The 20,881-nt window shown below is 44.1% G+C and overlaps 1 protein-coding gene across 1 annotated transcript in view; it reads right to left on the bottom strand.

Moving 5' to 3' along the window:
• Window positions 1–19,202, bottom strand: part of LOC147701266 (IgGFc-binding protein-like) — a 933,218-nt gene extending 914,016 nt beyond the window's left edge. Inside the window, exon 1 of the mRNA XM_086929331.1 lies at window positions 19,175–19,202. Within this exon, the coding sequence (XP_086785457.1) occupies window positions 19,175–19,202 (28 nt within the window). The remainder of the gene's footprint in view (window positions 1–19,174) is intronic.
• Window positions 19,203–20,881: the final 1,679 nt, after the last annotated feature.

Genomic DNA, 20,881 nt, shown 5'->3' with positions numbered 1-20,881 from the left:
GAGGATGGCCCAAGGCCAAGGGTAGATCTGGCGACTCTGAAAAAGACAACGAGGTGCCATCAGTGTCACGAGATCGGGCACTGGAGGCGTGAGTGTCCCCACAACCCAGAGAATCAAGTACAGGAAGAGGAAGAGGAGAGCCAGGCTCCCCAAGCTCCGAGATCAACAGTAGTCAAGCTTAAGGTGGCAAAAGGGGGGACTTCCGCTCCTAGAGCTCCCGTTCCCCAGCCACCGAAGATCGGAGCAGGGAACAAGATATATCAGCAGATGCCTCTCCTGATCGATGGAAACGAATGCTATGCCTTTAACCCAGTGACAGAAAGGTGTCTGGACGGGGAGGAAGAATGCACCTTAGGAGCAGCATTAGAGATAGATCAGAGAGGGACCTTTGTAGAAGCGGATGTAGCCGGACACCCCACTACCTTTCTGGTGGATATGGGTGCGACTCGTTCTACTGTACGATCCGCAGTGGTTCCTAACCTGCCTCTGTCAGGACAGACCATTCAAGTTGTGGGTGTAGCAAATAGGAAAATGACGAATCCACTGACCGAGCCAGTCCCAGTAAGGATAGGAAATTTCAGGGACAACCATCAATTTGTGGTATGTGATTCTAGTCCTGTGTGTCTGTTAGGAAGGGATTTATTGTGTAAACTAAACTGTACCATCTACTGTACACCAAAGGGAGTAGAGTTGGAGACAAATGATGATGATGCTGCCTTTAAGGTTGCGAACACACGTCTGTGCATAGAATTGTATCCTGCACTGACAGTGGAGGAACTCTCCTGGGACTTAAGGGAGACAGTCAGACAGGAAGTTTGGGATTTTACAGGAGAAGAGATTGGGCTGATCAAGGGTGTAGAGCCAGTCAGGATACAAGTAAGACATGATGCAGAATTTCCAAGAACACCCCAGTACAAGCTGACCCCAGAAACAATTGCGGGAATAAAACCTGTGATTGAGTCCATGATTAAACTGGGAATCCTGAAAGAAATAATGGGCAGTCCGTGTAACTCTCCGATTATGGGCTTGCAGAAGCCTAGCGGGAAGTACAGGATTGTGCAGGATTTACGAAAGGTGAACGACATTGTTGTTCCATGCTGTCCAGTGGTACCGAATCCATCAGTGATACTGTTTCAGATTCCAGCACAGGCTGAGTGGTTTATGGTGATTGACCTATGTCAGGCATTTTTTTCAATACCATTACATGAGGAGAGCCAATTTCTTTTCGCTTTTAAGCTGGAAAACCTTGTATTAACATGGTGTTGTATCCCACAGGGGTATCCAGAAAGTCCCTCGATCTTTAATCAATTATTGAAAAAGAATCTTGAAAGTCTAGTACTGCCCCAGAACTCGGTTCTTGTACAGTACATAGACGACCTCCTTGTTGCGTCAGAGACAGAAGATGCCTGTAGAATAGACACCATCGCTTTGTTGAACCATCTGGCAGAAAATGGTCACAAGGTATCTCCTAGCAAGCTACAATACTGTCTTCCTGAAGTACAGTATTTGGGACACAGAATAGAGAAGGGAATTAGAAAAGTGTCCCCAGACAGAATAGAGGCAATAATGAAAAGGATGGTGCCTACCACACAAAGAGAGGTTAGAATGTTCCTGGGAATGGTTGGCTACTGTCTCCAGTGGATTGCAAATTTCTCACTAAAAGCGAAGCCCTTACAGAAACTGACGCTCAAGGACGTGAGTGATCCGGTACCATGGGACACAGACTGCATGATGGCGTTTCTAGCGTTGAGAGAAGACTTATGTCATGCTCCGGCCCTGGGAATGCCTGATTACACCAAATTGTTTTCATTGTTCTGCTGCGAGCGAGAGGGTTGCGCGTTAGCAGTTTTGACCCAAGATCACGGAGGTGCCCGTAGACCAGTTGCATATTTCTCGGCTACCTTAGACCCAGTAGCCGCAGCGTTGCCCGGATGTCTCAAATCCGTTGCTGCAACAGGTGTCAGCATTGAGCGATGTGAGAGCATTGTAATGGGGCATCCGTTGGTGGTACACGTTTCACATTCAGTAGAACTGTTAATGACAAGGACCAAAACGCAGCACCTGACTAACAGGCTCACACGTTACGAGCAGGTTATACTTGCTGCAGAAAATGTGACCCTAAAGAGGTGCTCAGTTTTGAACCCTGCTACGTTGATGCCATTGCCAAATGTCTTAGATGATGATTGTGAAGACCATGACTGCCTTGAAGTGACTGAACTATGCACCAAACCAAGACCAGACATTGTTGATGAGCCTTTGGAAGACCCAGATGAAATTCTCTTTGTAGATGGCTCATGTATAAGAGACAATGCTGGACAGTTAAGAGCGGCTTTTGCCGTTTGCACGATTCATGGGATAATCGAAGCTGCCTGCTCAGAAGGAGTACACTCTGCTCAAGTGGCTGAGATAGTTGCGTTGACGCGTGCCTGTTTGGCAGCCAACAAAATTCGAGTCACCATATACACCGACAGCCGGTATGGGTTTGGTGAGTTATGGTCTCAAAGGGGTTATATGACATCATCAGGTTCCCCTATCAGGAATGGAGAATTTGTCAGGTTACTGCTGGAAGCTCTGCAGGGGCCAGCAGAAATTGCAGTGGTGAAATGCACAGCACATAGCAAAGGTGCCGATTTTGTGTCCCTGGGTAACAGATATGCGGATGAGGTAGAACGTTATTGTGCCGAGCAAGCTTACTCCTTCACTGACCAGGTTGTTGAGGGGATACACAGAGGGACCAAGCTAAACATGATACTTGAAGTGGCAGATACTTGGGATGAATTGAGCAAGATGCAGGAACAAGCGTCAGACTTTGAGAAAAGAGTGTGGGTGACTTCTGGTTGTACAAAAGGGGATCTGTACTTGTGGATTTCGGCAGATGGGAGAGCTGTGTTGCCGAATGAACTAGTGAGCCCGATGGCCCGACAAATACATGGCTCTGTGCATTTGGGAATAGATGCTATGATACAAGGGTTCAGGCAGACTTGGTATAATCCCAAGTTCAGAACGGCTGCAGAAGCGGTGTGTCAGAGGTGTGTTACATGTCAACAGATGAATGTTGGAAAGAGGACACCAGTTACATTAAGTCATGTGGGGAGGTCTGGAGGGCCTTTCAACAGAATGCAATTGGATTTCATTGAGATGCCAAAGTGTAACAGCCTTAGATATGTCTTGGTAATTGTATGTGTGTTCTCCAGGTGGGTCGAGGCATATCCCACTCGTAGGTGCGATACACTCACAGTAGCTAAATTATTGTTGAGGGAGTTAGTACCTAGATTCGGGGTCCCGACCTCTTTGGAATCGGACAGAGGAACACATTTCAACAGTGAAGTTGTGAAGATGCTCTGTTCTGCACTGAACATTGATCAGAGATTGCATTGTAGCTATCGGCCGGAGGCTTCTGGCATAGTGGAACAAATAAATGGAACTCTCAAAGCACAAATGGCGAAAGTGTGTTCATCCACGTCCCTGAAATGGCCAGATGCTTTGCCGTTGGTGTTAATGAGCATGCGTAGTACCCCTGACAGGAGAACAGGACTTTCACCTCATGAGGTGCTGATGGGAAGAGCTATGAGATTGCCATAAGTCCCCTCAGCAGCATTGCTGAATATCACAGATGATCTGATTCTTGATTACTGCAAAGGACAATCTGACATCATCCATTCTGTGTCCCATCAGGTGCAGACGGCAGAAATCCCGACTTCTAGAGACCTCTGTCACGACCTGTGTCCCGGAGATTGGGTTCTAGTGTGGAAACACGTAAGGAAGAGTTGCCTGGACGTCCGCTGGCGAGGGCCGTTCCAAGTCATCTTGGTGACGAACACTGCTGTGAAGTGTGGTGGACTGCCAAATTGGATCCTCGTTTCCCACACCCAAAGAGTCTCAGCGCCCCTGGAAGAAACAGCTCCTCTCGTTGAAGAAAATCCAGCTGTGGAGGAAGATCCACAAGAGGGGACAACTCAAGCTGTGGGGGCATCTGAAGAGGCTGGTAACTCGTCCGACAGAGCTGAAGGAGATCACAACGGCAGTGACACTGAAACTGCCACTGAATGGGAAAGCTGCTGTGAAGGTGATCTCAACTCTGAAAGAGCTGAAGGCAGGGATGAGCAGGTAGTGCCGACAAGGAGCAAAGGAGTGAAAGGCACCGAGGCAAGTTGGCCTGAAAGACGGAAAAGGCTGAACGTGAGGCTGACCTCCGAAAGAGATCTTGCACCTGTGTCTGAAGAATCAGACCTGGAAGGAGAAAGTCAAGAGTCAGAGGAAAAGGGTCCGCAGAGATCAAGGAGGGTGAGAGTACCTTGCAGAAGATACGCCACTCCGGAGTGGACCTACCCTTTGACAAATGCCAGGTGTACTGAGATCCGGGAGGGTGAGGTCGGTGCTGGTGACCGATACGGCTCCTAATTATAAGTTGGAAGAATTATCGATGAGTACGTCAAAATCACTGGTGTTGATCCACGGTGAAATGTTGCCGATACGGGCGATGGTTTTACAAAACCGCCTTGCCTTAGACGTCCTATTAGCAAAAGAGGGCAGAGTCTGTAAACTTTTGAAGGTCCAGGAATGTTGCACGTATATTCCAGACAATTCTAAAGACCTGAAGAAATATATACGCAACATTACTGCAATCCACTATGAGATTAACAATTTGACACAAGAAAACACATGGGAAAAGGTTGGCAAGGGATTTGGAAGTGTTGGAAGTTGGTTTGCAAACCTGGGAAAGAGCTTTCTTGAATACATATTGGAGCCCCTCATCATCATAGTGGCCTGTGTGATTGGAATATGGGGTTTGTTGAGATTGTACAAATGTTATAGGTCCAATAGGTTGGATAGATCAGTGAGGGTACAGGCACGGAGAATGGAGGAGTTGCAGGACAATCAATACCGAAGCTTAAGAGCTTTAGAAATGCTCAGGCGAGGGAATGTTGCAACAAGTGCTGTTTAGACCGGTCCCTACCCTAAGGAATGTGGGATGTTGGTGATGACACAGGTCATCAAAGGGGGAACTGAGAGAGCGCAGAACTGTGTTAGAAATTGTAGGGGTGCATCATATTCACAAGTAATCCGCACCCGCATATATATGGAGGTTTATAATCATGTTTAAATGTGACACAAAGCTATGAACTCATGTACCAGGATTTACATAGCTGTAACGTAAAGCGGTTTTGAAATACTGATGTCATGTTAACTTAGAAATGTGTTTGTAGCGTAATAATAATTCAGTTAAGGATGCTTTAATAGGCATTGATGTATTAAATGCATGTTTAGTAATTCATTATTGTATTCATGTAACGATATAGAAATGTATAGTTAGAAAATGTATTCTTTACTTTGCTATAATTGTGTGGGTATAATGAGCGAAACTGTTTGCCAATGTTAGGGGGTGACATCTCGAAAACGTGCAGAGGCCCAGGTGGGGATAGAGGATTGTGTAGGCTGAGCTAGGAATGTTTCCTTAATGTTAAATCATGGAACTGCCTTTTTCCTAGAGGTTGCCTTGGAGAATTAAATGCAAGTAGCATGTTCATGTGAATCGATTTATGTGCGTTCCTTTGCAGGTGCAAGGTTAACCAAAGATAGTAGAGAAGGGCCCATTGTGTATGAGAGCTAGGATGGTAGTTCCAGACCCGGAGGAGTGGCTGTGGAATTTTAGGGAAGCAACTTCAAGAGGAGACGACTGTGGGACCCAAGGCCGTTTTTCAACGAACAAGGATGAAGACATCATTATGAAGCCACTTTGAAAACTAATACTCTCAGAGGGGCGTCCCTTGGGGCGTGTCATCTGAATTGTGGGTTTCGTATTAGGGACAGCACCCCGGGAGGAGAGCAGAGCAGAAGCGCACGAGGGCGAAGAAGGATGCTGGGTAGGCAGAGAGCTACTATGCGAGATGAGCTCAATAGGTTAAGTTCGAACTAAGTGAGTGAACTTCTTTGGAAGTCACCACGGCTGACACCTTTGTAAGGAGAAACCCTGGTTGTAGGGATGTCATTTAGTATAGTGTAGGGACAGACTTATCTTGATGTATTTCTTCTTTTCTTCCATGCCTACCAAGACCCAAATCATAGCAATTCTTGCGAGCCTAGTGGTCTTGGAAATCATATTGGTGTTATTCCTTAGTTGACTGAGACTTTTCCGTAGGATTATGTTTGTATTAGTACCCGTATATCTACTGAATCTCTTACTGAGGTGTTTATATACACAATTGCTTTTGGCTTTATAATAAATTTTCAAACCTGACCTTTTGTCAGTGGTTCTTTGGGGAAGGAGATGGAAGTGGTTTGAATTGATTTGTTGAAAGAGATTACCTTCTACACTCTATGACAGGTAAAAAAGTCTAATTGACCTGTGACGGGATTTTAGAGTTGAGATTCTAATTCTAGATTGAATTTCCCGCCTTTCCAATTGTGTGTCAATAGTCTTTACGGTTATCATGATCTTTGGACACCGCATGTTAAGTCCATTGGTTTCAGTTTAGTCTTATATGTTCATTAAGTCTGTTACTTTTGTAGTATCTGCTTTGTTGCCATGGACATGAATTTGATTCCCCGACATGAAAGTATGGGAGAGACGCCATTTATCCATTCATTTCTTACAGTTAATACAAGCATTGGCAATGCATTTAGGAACTTTTGACATTGTTTTTGGCTTTGCTGAGCAGAAATAATAAGCATTTTTAGTGATGCTGAGCAGCATTGGAAAAATAAAAATAAATACAAAAATATGTGATAAGGTAAGTGATGCAGTAGCTTCACTGCCATTTCATAGGCGTATGCATTCCTGATGACGCTTCCACATAATTGTTTCACCACACATGTGTGCACATGGACCACCAATGTCAGGAGCTGGGACTGATGTGTCATCTTGTACTTTCAAAACAGGGACTAGTGGTCATGCATAATGAGGTCGGCCAGATATATATTAGAATGTGCGATGGTGTTCATAGAGATAAGCTCAGTTACGATTCTTACTCTTCAAGTACAGCATTAGAAGGAATATTACAGGTAAAATATGGTGTACGGGAATACTGCAGTCATTTGTAAGACGTTTAAGGTTTGATTTCAGTAGTGGAACTGCAGGAGATTACTGAGTTTGATTCCAGCCCTGAAACAGATAAGTTACTGCCGTCAAAGTTTGGTTCTGGTGCTGAAATAACAGGATCGCTATTATCAGAGTTGAATCCATCACTGATACAGATAGAACATGGCAGGCTAGGTTTGGGGCCTTACCTATATACTATGCTCTTGGTTGTGTTCTGAGAAATGTTTTACAGTGCCTCTTTAGTGGGTAGAACAATTAGAGCTGCAACCCACTAGTAGCATTTATTTTACAGGCCCTGGGTACATGTACTAGCATATACTATAGACCAGAGGTCTTCAAACTTTTGTAGGTTGAGCCCCCCAGCTCAAATTTTTTAGCTGTTGGGCCCCCCAGCACCTGACAGAAATTTCTGGAATCTGGTACACTACATAATTGACTGCTGCACGCATATCCAGGGCCATATAATGTCCAACATAATAAGATCGTTTAGTGAAGTGCAGGTTTGTGAGTGGGTGTGCTGAAATGACAGATTATTACATAGCTCAAACCACCATTTTCCTAGATAAAATGTGCGCAAATTGTTTTTACTAGGATGCTTTGTTTTACACATAAATGGTAAAAGGAGACTTCAAGGGATTTTATTCTCAATAATCTTATGTTATTAAAGGATAAATCAGGGAGTTAGTCCTACCGGAACAAACACCAAAGTGCCATTAGACATCAAGAAAAAGGAAATATCTTAACATAGGGCATATGTATGTAATTTTCGTTTTGCGATTCTCAAATAGCGATTTTTAAGGAATCGCTATTTGAGAATTGCAAAATGGAATGTAGGTAAAAAAAAATATCGCAATTTTTTTGCGAATTGCTAAAATTCCTTAATTGCGATTAGCAAATTGCGATTAGCAAATTGCGAATCGCAATTAAGGAATGAGTGTCCCATTCATTCCTATAGGCCAAAAGGCCCATAGGAATGAATGGGGATACATTCTCAAATGGCGATTTTCTATGAGAAAATCGCAATTTGAGAATCACAATTCCAAGGGTGCCAGGGTGTCCAAAGGACACCTGTTGCACCCCTGGAATGTGCATGTAAGTATATGTGGCGCACATGCATGCCCTAAGGGCATGTCTGTGCGCCACATGGCACTTTCTATTTTTTTTTTAAATGCATTTTAACAGGAAAACGCAAAATGACATCTACTTGGAGTAGGTGGTATTTTGCGATTCCTTAAGGCAAAATCTCAATTTGCGGGGCACCCCTACATAGCATTTAAGGAATCGCAAAATTGCGATTCCTTAAATGCTTGAGCAAAATAAGGAATCGCAATTTTTGCGATTCCTTATTTTGCTAAGTGGCCCGTACATACCAAAACGCCGTTTGCGATTCGCAAACGCCGGTATTCTGCGAATTCTGGCGTTTGCAAATCGTAAACGGCTTCCTACATATGCCCCTAAGAGAATTAAATCCCTTGAAGGCTCCTTTTACCATTTAGATTATTTCCCATGCCTCCAAGTGTACATTGGGTTCCCCAAACTATTGAATGTTTTACACTTGACATTAATTGATAACACCACCAACATAAATGTGATGGTTGTGTGCCTGTTTTTCGCCACAGACGGTCAATCTGTGAATGGATTTTTGCTACTGCCATCCTCAGGTTGTGTTTCACATCTAGGGGCAGGTTTACAAGGAAGTGCCGCAGCATGGCACGCAAGCTCTTTGGCTGCGCCACGCTGCGGCACTTCCGAAGCACAGGGATGCGACAAATTTAAAAGAATATGACACATCTCTGTGCTTCCCCCTGCGCTGGCGCACAAACTGCAGCCATGCGCTGGCGTAGGCATCCTTGCACCATGGTGCCCGGATGCATGCGTCATGGGGAGGTTGTTTTTGTGCAGGAAGGGGCCCCTTCCTGCACATAAACAATCCCTACAGGCATTTTCCTCTTTCAATGCATGCTGTAGAACGCAGCACGCAAAGTACTGGTGGCGCAGGGCGCTTGTAAATCGCCCCCCTAGTCTTAATACCGCTAGTGCTGAGAACCCAATCTCACATAAATAGGACGAGCTGAAAGGCAAGAGAGTTTTGATAGCAGTTTCTCTCAAACTGAAAATCCTGCAGACGTTTTCAGCAAAAACAGGGACTGTAAGGGAGACCGTGTTGTCAGATTTTTCAAACACTCCCTAGCTCAGAGCTGGTAGACGAGAAACAAATCTTCTCTAGAAATCATTAACAACCATTTTAGGCAGCATTATAATGGGATAAATGCCCACCAACCTGTTATGGACCTGAAGACAAAGTTCAAAGTCCACAGAGAGGGCATTGAATGAACACCTTATTGAGAATTCCTTAGTAGTACGATAAGTTGCTTGCCTGAAGCAGTTGGGGTTAAGGACACGTCGGGCTTATGTTAAAAAAAAATAGCCCTAATAATAAATAAATGATGTTGTCTATTTTACTTCAGAGAAATGTTGTCTGAAAGACTTTGTGGTGGCAGGGACATGTTAAGGATTTTGGGTTCCCTTGGGTGTATGCCAATTTACAATGTTTAAAAAGGGAGAGCACTGGCTAGCCGGAGTGAAGTTCAAAGATTCCTAAGTAAATACCCGCAAAAACAGGTTCCGTAAAGGAAATCAAAAATCTGGGGTGACCCTGCAAAAAGTCTACCAGAAGATAACACAGAAACACGAACACCTTAAAGGTGCTACCACATGAAAAGTATAAATATGTCTCAAAGCACAAGGTCACATCAAAGACAATTCTTGAAAGCCTATTGTTGGTAGTTGTTAGTTGTACAGGGCAGGGTAAAGAGAATTGTTTGTTTATTCTCTGTGCAGTATGGCCTTTCATAACAAAGGAATACAATGTACTTTTCCTACACAGCACAAGTAACTGAAATCTTATTGTAATCTGAGGTACCTGAACTATTGAATATGATTGCATAAGCAAGTCATAACATTGACATAGTAGATTAGTTAATTCACTGAAATTGGTATCTACATGCCAATCAGGTAAAATAGAGAATGGAATAATATTTAAAATGTATGCAAAAAGAGTTATGTTAACCATAAGCACGTCTATATCGGGGAAACCCTATGTACATAAAGATTTACAAAAAACCTTACTTTGGTGAATTAATTATTGAAATTAACATTGGACCTCCAGGGATGTAGACAATATGTAATCCTGGAAATTTCTTTAAAAGTGGGAGAACCTTCGTCCAGGCAAGCACTTTAAGGAAAACAGTTAATTAAAATGAATAAGGATAGTGCCTAATCTCAGATGTGAAATCTCACAGCTTCAGTAAATTAGAAAATTGTAATCCATAAGAAAGTCAAAACATACCAAAGAACCCACGTGACCAACTTTCAGTACCCAAACAGAAAGCAATGAAAGATTGCAAAGAAACAGACTAACAACTTTACCATGATAGAGTAGTTAAAGTAACACAGGAAAGCAAAGAAACACATTCTTCTAAAGAGGTATCTATGTCTGCCTAGTCATGGGCTACCAGAAACGGCTAAAGCCAGGAGGTACTGATGGAGCAATGTTTCATACGTACACAAAGTTGCTTGGACTCAGCCCTCCCGAAATAACGTATAATTAATCAACATGTTTTGATTACTGATAGTTGCATTACATGACATATTTAGTATCTAGGGGAAGCTTTCCTATGTGCTTTTACTAACAATAAATCGAGTGTCCTAAAATGGCCACTGCAAACGCGGGAACTATTCTGCGCATGCGTCTGCCACATCTATGTCGTGTGACGTCTTTCGCTTTAGGTGGGAAATTCTTGCTTCTGCGCACTTGTGCCAACATGGCCGCTTCATGGCTCACACATTTAAGCATCTGCTGCTGCTTGTACTAAAATTTGTTTGTTCTGCTTAACTATTAATGCTATGGTATAAATAAAATAATGGGGTACGAGTAGAGATAAATGGTATACAGTGCATTCATTTATTTTTGTATTCTAATGTGTCTCTTTTTGACTTTGTTATTAGCTCCTATTTGGGCCTGAAGGGTGACTTGAATCGCCATATTGAATTTACTCTGCGCGTGTGCCGGGAGCACTGAGAGATCTCGAGCTGTGGCATTGAAACCTTGCCAAAGACTGTCTTACCCACGATGCACCTGCGAACCTCACCCTCTGATCTGGGAAAAGGAAGACAACTTGCACATTTGGTAAACATTGTATATTAAAATGAAATAATATTGCTGGGTGGAATAAAACTCATGGGAAAATAAATTATGGGCGGGAACTTGGTCCATATAATTCAATGAGAAATTACCTCTTCTTAGTATGGTGTGATGATCTCTCCTCATCTTTCTGACCAATCACTCAAGGGGAACACATAGATTTGCAACATTTAGGGGTGATACATTGGCCTGGAAATGGTATAGCAAAGGGAGGTTTAGTTTGAGAAAATTGTCCGACTTGTCCTATTATCTGGCATGTCACTGACCCAACACATGCTATAGGAGATTGAGAGCAGAGGTGCTGTCAGAAAATTCGGGGTGTTGCTGAGGGAGAATTATCGAATACCCAATCTGGGTATCAGAATTTGGCATAGAGAGGGGTGTAACGCTGGCGTTGCACTTAGCTGAGCTCACCTGTCTGGATCTGCAACTGTCTTGTCCTGTTGGCACCTGATTATTCGGGAGCCCTATCTGTGCCCCAGCCCGTGGCCAGGGTTGGTCCTCACTCTATTCAAGGAAAATATAATCTGTGTGGTATGTCCTTGTGCTATTTCCTTTTCTCACCCTTCCAATGTCTAAAGGTGTTACTGTGATTTCTTGCAAACTGTGTGTCCTATTAATCATATTCTTACTTGTAAAATTTATAGTCACTGCATTATGGACACTGACTCATCAAAACTGGCATAGGTAAAGTGTTTAAAACTTCTCCCCAGCCTGTGATTATTTCAGGAAAGATAAATTGTTAAATACTACTTATTATACTAACTCCCTTTTCGATCCCTAGGACTTATAGCATAGGTGACAATGATTGGTAAGTCATGGTGTACAGGTATAAGTCCTAAAAGGAATAAAGGAACTGACAGGCTGTCAGTAAAAGCAGGATTACTAGTTCAAAGTGTGAATGTTTATGAGCCCAGGTGAGTATGGTAAATTGAGCTGGTAGTTCCGCGCGCCATCAGTACCAACAAACGCAAACAGAAGAGTAGAAATAAACCCCGTTGTGTTATATGGCATGGTACAAATGACATCCCATCAAGCTCATGGCACAAATAACATCCAAGCAATCTAGGGTAACGGAGTGTAGTTATCGCCAAATTTATAGTTTCACCAGCCAAATGTAAAAGCGGAGGACCATAGTTTGACCACAGCGAGACTACTCCGCCTCACCATGGACAAACTGTTTCGACGGATTAATAACTTTCAAAGAATTGGCTATATGTTTGTCTTCCCAAATTAGATGGATGGACATTCAGGTCCAAATCCTACAGAGGAGGGGCAGTAAAAAAACAGAGGGGCATATTTACAATCCCCTATCGCCACAGGAACGCCATTTTTATCAGTATTTCTGTGGCGTTGGTAGCTTTGCCTTATTTACAAGGCAGCGTTAAGCCACAAACGCCACCTTGTAAATAAGGCACCCTTTCACTCTATACTTTACGTGAAAGGAGTGAAAAATGGGTGTTGCAGTGGGCATTCCTCCGCAGCACCCATTAATTTTGATGCTGACCCCTATTTACAAGGGTGGTGTAAATAGGGGGCGGTGCCAAAATTAAGACTAGGGAAAACCTGGTCTTCACATGGTGAAAAGAGGAGAAATGCTTTATTTATTCTCGTTTTTGCTGTTTCTATGTGTGCTGCATTGTGCAGCAACATAGAAACAGCAAAACGTCATGAATGATTGTTTAAATGCAGGAAGTTGTCCTTTCCTACACATTAACAAACATAAAAAAATTACGATTTTCAACTTCTATGTCTGCTGTACAATGCAGCACACATAAAAGTTTCAAATAGGCATTTGTGATTGTTTATGTGCAGAAAGGGATAACTTCCTGCACATAAACAAACATTCCTTCAACACAGGCACCCTTGCATTTGGTGCAAGGGTGCCTGTATTGGTGCTAAGCAGTTTCATTTAGCGCCAGTGTTAAGGAAAACTCAAGGATACTTTTTCGAAATGGCTGAGTGTGGAGTTAATTTTGTGCTTAACACCATGTTCTGCCATTCCCTTGTAAGTATGCCCCAGAGAATGCTCTCCTCTCTATGGGAAATGTGATTTTAAGATTTTCCTCTTGTAAAAAAAAGTAAATTAGTTTGAACTAGGGCTTCGTCTTATCGATGGAGCCCTGCACCACAATGCAAAAAGCATTGAAGGAAACTGCTAGGACGATGACTCCTGGCAATACTTTAAGAAATGACCACCAGCTTGGTACCCAAATTAATAATTTTGTAAGCATAAGTACAGACAAGGCGACAGAGTGAATTACTCCATCACCCTGTCTGCAATACCTCTTTCTGACAAAATATAAATCGACACCCAGGTGATTGTGAAATCCATTTTTTTCAGGTTTCATTTTATGGCACTCAATAGAAGCAAACCTGCAGAAGGTACTCAGGCAGTTGGCCTTTAAGTGAATTTGAACTGTCTGTACTATGGCTGTAATTGCAAGGCATTGATAAATGACCAAGTCAGAAGTGCACATGACAAGCTGTTTCTATGCTTCTCTTGCTAATTTCATAAGTTAATGACCATACATAGCTAAGGCCAAGTGTCTCCAATTGATTGGACAGTGAGGTATTCTGTACTAAACTGTTGTTAGTATTTCTGCTATAGCCATTGTAAGAACCGTCAGCCATTGTAAGAAGGTCTTGCACATGCCACGTTAATCTTAGAACTGTGAGCCCTCTAAACTCCTTACTAGAAGGTATTGATTTAAATGTGAGGGCAGTTGTATTGAAGCCAGATCAGAGGAAGTCTAGAAGGCTGAGGTGTTTGGATCAACCTAAAATAAAGTTATATTTTCTATTCTTCATTTGTTTTGGATTGAACTTTACAATGGCAACGATCTGAAAGAATTCACCGTGGATGCACCTCAACTGCAACTTCACAGAATTAAAGAAAATGGAAAACTGTCTCCTTTCTGGTATCGTATTTATGCCTTCTACTTATTCTTCAGGTTTTGTCAATTTGGTGCCATCTCGACTGTTCTCTGGAGAGAAACCTCTTTCTTTTGAACCACTATGCCTGCCGGTGTCTCTTGAATGAGAATTTTATCACGAAATTCTATTTGTGGGCTGAAACTTGATTAAAGACGGAGGTGGAGACTGCCTTTGAAAGAGGCCTTTATTGTTTCAAGTTTATTCCCTCGATCGTGAGGTGCAGATTTGGATTTGTATGTCCCGTCGTTGTTTCGTGCTTGCGCACTGAGCGGCACCACCCGCACCTAGTGGCGTGGCTTGGCGCCCTTAGTGGTATTCCGGGCAGGAGCCAGAATAGATGTCCTCGCGGTAGAAAGGGGACAGGGAGGAGACAGCAAGGTAGAAGAGGGGTTGAAGGTGAGGCAGGCGCACGCGAGCGCAACGTCATCAGAGGGGCAGGGTGGACCTCCCATTCTCCGGGGGTATAAAGGCATGGGGAGGGGCAGAATTAACCCTCTTTGTCCTCTCTAAGCAGCTCCGGCGGCATCAGACCAGCGATGAATTACGGTGGAAGCTGGGTCGCTGCACGTGGAGAAAAAGAGAGGGCCTCACAGCGTAGTCTCTTGGTGAGTGATGGTATATTTCTGTGTGTTTGTTTCACGAAACAATTTCACTGAACTCCAGCAGTGGTACATGTTCAGAAGGGTGATATTCGTTAGCTCTAAACTATTCTTCTGTTGTTTTCACTTCGAGGAAATGCTTCGGTAAACGGAACGCAGTGATGGAGGAATTCCTGGTCCGCCTCAATGGTCGGAAAGCGGCAGCCTAGCCCGGTAATATCGAAAGATGTTGCAGCGCTGGCACAATGGCGGAGGCCTCATGGCTCGTGCATGGAATGGTATGTAAACTGCGATTGGCTGTTTTGCCATGGTTTAAATACAGGGATCGCTAAAAAAATCACATTTCCTGTTGTATTGTAACACAAAGGCTAATCGATCTTTGTCAATGTTGGTAGAGTTATGATCAGAAGTGCAATATTCAACCATCCCATAATAAATAAATGCATAGAGAATCCCGTTCCTGAGGCGGTGTAGAACCAATCCTTTTTCAGAAAGAAATGCTGGTGCTGTTACATTTCCTGCTCTGTGCCAGTCAAGAGGAGGTGGGGCCGAATTAGCACGCCGCAATAGCACTGCCTGGGGCAGCACCACGTGAGATTCACATTCTGATATACAGGGTGGCTCAGAGTACATTTTTGCCACGGGCAGGAAAAGGGGCTTCATACATCACGCAACTATATTTGGTGCATGTCCGAGTATAATCTAGTTAGGACGAAGATTTATCGGGCCATATTGCCTGATATTACATTTCAGATGCTGAATGCATTCTCGCGTTCCGAACCGTCTATGCAGGGAAACCTGTCTTGATGGCAGTCTGCCATGAAAGGCCAATGGTTTTAAGAGCACGGAGGCTTCTTTCCTTTTATTCTCTGAATTGGGAACCATTGCCAACATGCATCATTGGGAATTGCATTCGCAAACGGTGCGAATCGCAATTTTTGGCCGTTTGCAAATGCAATTCTCAAATTTGGGATGCATCATGCTTTTCGCAATTTTAGGAATCGCAACCATGTTGCGATTTCTAAAATTGGGATTGCATTTAAGAAATCGCAATTTGAGATTTCTTAAATGCAATGCATGAACATTTTTAATTTGCGAATTCGCAAATAGGAAGGGGTAAATTAGCATGAAGTTGACCTTCATGCTAATTTGCGAAAACTTTCAAAAATGCACAAAAATGCATTTTTGAAAGTTTCATGTTACACACACACATGTCCTTGGGACATGTATGTGTGAAACTTGCACTTAAAGTTACATTTCAGGGGTGCAGGGGGGGTCCTTTGGACCCCCCTCTGCACCCTTGAAAATGCATTCACAAATTGCGATTTGCAAAATGCAAATCGCAATTTGTGAATGCCTTCCGATTCATTCCTATGGGCCTCTTGGCCCATAGGAATCAATGGGAGGGGATTCCTTAATTGTGATTCGCAAATTGTGAATCGCAATTAAGGAATTTTTAGAAATCACAAATAAAAATGCAATTTTTTGATGCATAGCAATTAGCGATTTCTTAATTGCGATTCCTTAATTTTCGCAATTAAGAAATCGCAAATACTAACTTTGATGCATGTGGCCGCAAGTGCCGAGCAATCAGTTAGAGGCAGCATACAAGAGGTAGTGGGTGGCGTGCATCTTGTAATAAGGCACATTACCTCGGTAAACACTGATGGGTAAGCATGCTGCAATGTACCATGGTTTCCTTACGTATCTGGAATGGAGGGGACTTCATAGGGAAATCTATCCTGCCCCATATTTATTCATAACAGTACATGTAAATATTGGTATATAGACATAAGCTCAACAGTGTTACATATTCATCCACTAAATGTAAACAGTTGGTTCACACATTTTATGAATCGGTAGCTGAAAACCGCTTGCTTGCTGAAGCTGCTGTTCAAGAACCAGTAATTATTTGCCAGAGCGCAAAGATGTACCAGGGCGACCATGGGCCGGCCATATTGGCATACCCATGACTCTCTGGGCTGATATCGAATTTAAAAGCATTTCTTTGTTTTAAATTTGTGTTTTAGTGCTCCATTTGGACTTCTAGGAGGTACGTGAAGAAAGTAGTCGGAAATGCAGGAGCATTACTCAGAGTAAAAAGAGTCACATGAACATTCCTTTACATAATGAATTAAAAAGAACGAAAGCGTTTCAGCTGCTCTGACAGAGCAATAAAATGGATTGATGGTCCTTTACCAATCTCTGAAACCCTTTACAAGTGGACAAATTTACAAAAGCAAATGTTAAGTTACATGAGGCAAAAGTGACAATTGTGAGCAAACAAAATACAAGAGGTAGCATACAACACATTACAGGAGGAAAAAGTGACATGTGGGCAAGTTACAAAAGGTGATATATGAACCAGGGGCCGGAACGCATGGCCCGCACAGATGCACAAAATGTATATTTAGTCATTCTACCCTCGTTACAATCGAGTCTGGCTAGATATGGCTGTGCCTTTTTAAGGTGCTCTGCACTCACCATGGGCGCATGGCTGCTAGTCAAACAGGGGGTTGGATCACAGGGCCTATGCAGACACACACGAGGTATATTCCGTTTGCGGGCGCATGGTGGATTGCTAAGCCGGGGGCCTGAGCACAAAGAAGGGAAGGCACAATTATACTCTGATATGGCAATGTTTAATTGAAAGTTCGGACGGGGATAGCACCCCCTATAGCTGAGTAACAGTTGGGGTACATTAGCAGCTGCTAATGCCAGCAGTCGACAGATTCTCTGAAATTCGCATTAATTCCCATGTAGGTAGATGCAACGGGACCCCCTGAGCGTGACACACGACAGAGGTAGCTCGGGGTAAGGAATGTTGAGTCTCCGTCAGCATTGGTGTATGGTAGGGGTGCACGGGGAAAGGCGGGCACATTTTCAGAGCTGACTCTTGAGGGGTTTTGTCTAAATTCATGCCAGAAGGGCAACCACTGGGGCCCAGCCCCAAGGTTCTAAGAAGGGCCTCGTTTTCATTTAAGCCAGAAACTAGGAGCTGGGGTGAAGGATTTGAGGGGATATTGTTGTGAGTGGTAACACTAGGTCGGGATGTGCTTTGGTTAGGCACGGTAGGAGGAGTGTGCAGCAAATAACCTATTTCCTTTCTGCGTTTATGGCTTCTATCACTACGAGGACGGGGAGGCCTAGCGAACTACAGGCTGCCAGCACGATTTAAGAATGATGTACCTGAACTTGCAGAGGGGGTATGTCGAAGTGATGACAAGCATGGCAAGCTTTTTCAGAAGTCACACAAGCTGATTGGGGGAAACTTGGCTGAAGGTGCTTATCAGGCATTCCGTGGCAACATCACGTACAACGATCTGAAAGAATTCACCGTGGATGCACCTCAACTGCAACTTCACAGAATTAAAGAAAACGGAAAGCTGTCTCCTTTCTGGTATCGTATTTATGCCGTCTAATTATTCTTCAAGTTTTGTTAATTTGGTGCCATCTCGACTGTTCTCTGGAGAGAAACCACTTTCTTTTGAACAACTATGCATGCCGGTGTCTCTTGAATGAGAATTTTATCACGAAATTCTATTTGTGGGCTGCAACGTGATTAAAGACGGAGGAGGAGACTGTCTTTGAAAGAGGCTTTTATTGTTTCAAGTTTATTCCCTCGATCGTGAGGTGCAGATTTGGATTTGTATGTCCCTTCGTTGTTTCGTGCTTGCGCACTGTATGCATTTGTGTGCCGCTACCATTTGGGGCAACTTTGCATTTGTCCTCTACAGTGCGCATTTGTACATGCTGTCGACCGAAACTGATTTTTTTGGCTCTGCAGTGCACACTTGTGCTTCGTGTGTCTGCCAGTCTAGTTTGTTTGCTGTTTTTCCGGCTCCTGTTTCTAACGGATGTTACAGTGCGCATTTGTACACGCTGCTGTCTGCAACAGAACTTTTAGCACTGCAGTGCGTACTTGTGCTTCACTCGTCTGCCAGTTAAGTTCGTTTGCAGTACTGCTGGCCCCTGTTTATAACAGATGCTTGTTTGTCTTTGATTTCCCTTCTCACGCGCATCGGATACTTGTTTACCTTCAAGTTCCAACAGGCACAACGTGTTTTTCTACCAACATTCGAGCACACAGCACAAACGAACAAACTTAACTCACTCTATTCTCCCTTGAGCCAATAATTCTATGTCAGGACAGGAGGCTCCGATTATGCTTTCTCATTTCTTTAATGAAATGCTCAGCAGCCAATAAAAAACAATCAAAAACTACATTTCCCATGAACACTAGGGAATGACCATAGAGATTATCCTATAAAAGGTCCAAACATTAGTCCTTCTTCCTCTTTATTTGCTGCTCCGCAGCCAGTTAAGTCTCTTTATCTCTATTCTTATGCATTTGCTGATATTGCTGTTTTGCTAACGTTATTAATTTACACTTGCCTTGTATTCCGCTGCTTTGTTTGTTCATGCGCGGTGCTTGTGTATGCTTGGAGCACTCCGGCTCCTCTTTTGGTGTTTACCGGTGATTTGTTTCGTCCGTTGGCGGCGTGCTTCTTGGGAGCGTGTGTTCGCCTCCCTGCGCCTGGCCGCTTGTGCCTGGTTGCTTTGATGGACCAGGAGCAGGGGTTGACGGCTCGCACGGAGAGCGCGAGCGCTCTCGAGCCGGTGTTTTAAAGGCGGCAGCATCGCGCATGCGCGCTGCAATATTTCCGGCTTGAGGCTTTATTTTCCTCACGCCGGTTCAGTGAAGGAACGCTTTTCACAGCGCTCACGCCCACAGTCTTGAACTCTCAACCCCGTTCGACGCCGGAGCACAGGAAAGTTTTTTTTTGTTGATATTTAATGTGCATAGGCTCTGCCTAGAGTGATTTTTTGGTCGGCAGGCTTATCTCCCTCCACGCTTGATTTATTTTCTTGAGTTTGGTTCATTCAACCTCAATTTAGCCTGCTCTGGGGTGGTCACTCCCCCTTCGTTGTATCTTTGATACTCTATATCTGTGCCAGTCATCTTGTGGGCTCTGAATATCTGCACTCCAGTGCAATGGCGGATTATTATGACGCAGATGATGACTGTTTCTATGGGGATGAAGAGGATTATTCTCTTGAGTATAATCTGGTGGAGGAACTGGATAAAGGTGTGCAGTTATCAGTTAATAAGGCGCTTGTTCGTGCTATAAATCCACTGAAGCGCCATTTAAACCAGTATGCGATGCAGCAGGGTTGGTTGCCTCCCTCCCAGAAGTCCACCAAGTCGCCCCATAATCCTCATAAGTCTGACTTACAGAGGCTGGCAAAGACTTTGGCAACTGAGGCTTTAAATCTTCAGCATCACACTTTACGGAGGAGTCAGACCATGCTCACGCCTCTTCTGGTCAGGATTCTCCCCCTCCCAAGAAGCATCTCCGCAAATAGCATTTTGTTGACGCCCCTGAGCGTCCTTCCCTGACTAATTTTGAGCTGGGGGACATTGTCCATCCGAACTCGTCCTCATGGTTGCCCTCTCCGGCAGTGGCCGCTTATATTGAAGCGCACATTTGCCAGCCATTTGAGGCGTCAGTTCGGGCCAGGCTCCGTTCAGAATGCCCGAGACCAGACCTTGCTGATCACCTATCCGAGACTCCGGAAGTGGATCCGATGATGGTCACCTACCTAAAAAAGTATTCGAAAGATCCTAAGAAGGGCCTGGACCGTTCCTGGAGGTCGTGCCAGGATAAGTTGCTGGACATGCTTGGTCCCCTTTCCAAGATTCTTGATCTAGGCTTTCAAGCTAAAGAAGCTTCGGCTCTCGTGGACCCAGACGAGCTCATTGAGTGGGCGCAGAGGGCTGTCTGCCAGCTGGGAAATGTAAATTGCGCCGTTTCTGCGGAAAGGCGTAGATCCATTTTACTCAAGTTAGATCCCAAATTGGCAGAATTGGCGACTTCGGAATCGGGTCCAGAGGCGCAGGGCCTCTTGTTTGGTCAACCGTTTTTAAAAGAACTGACAAAATTTGTATCCACCTTTAGTGGAATTGACAAGGCACAGGCGTCCTTGCGCCGGGCCATGTGTCCGGTTTTTGCCAAGGCCGGACGACAACGGGGACGCTCGTTCGGCCGTGGGTCGCAGCAGCAGTCCCAGAGAGGAGCCTCACAGCAGCGTGGTGGACAC

This window comes from Lissotriton vulgaris, chromosome 7 (assembly GCF_964263255.1).
Source record: "Lissotriton vulgaris chromosome 7, aLisVul1.2, whole genome shotgun sequence".
Lineage (NCBI taxonomy): Eukaryota > Metazoa > Chordata > Amphibia > Caudata > Salamandridae > Lissotriton > Lissotriton vulgaris.
This window is presented reverse-complemented; position numbering and strand designations above follow the sequence as displayed.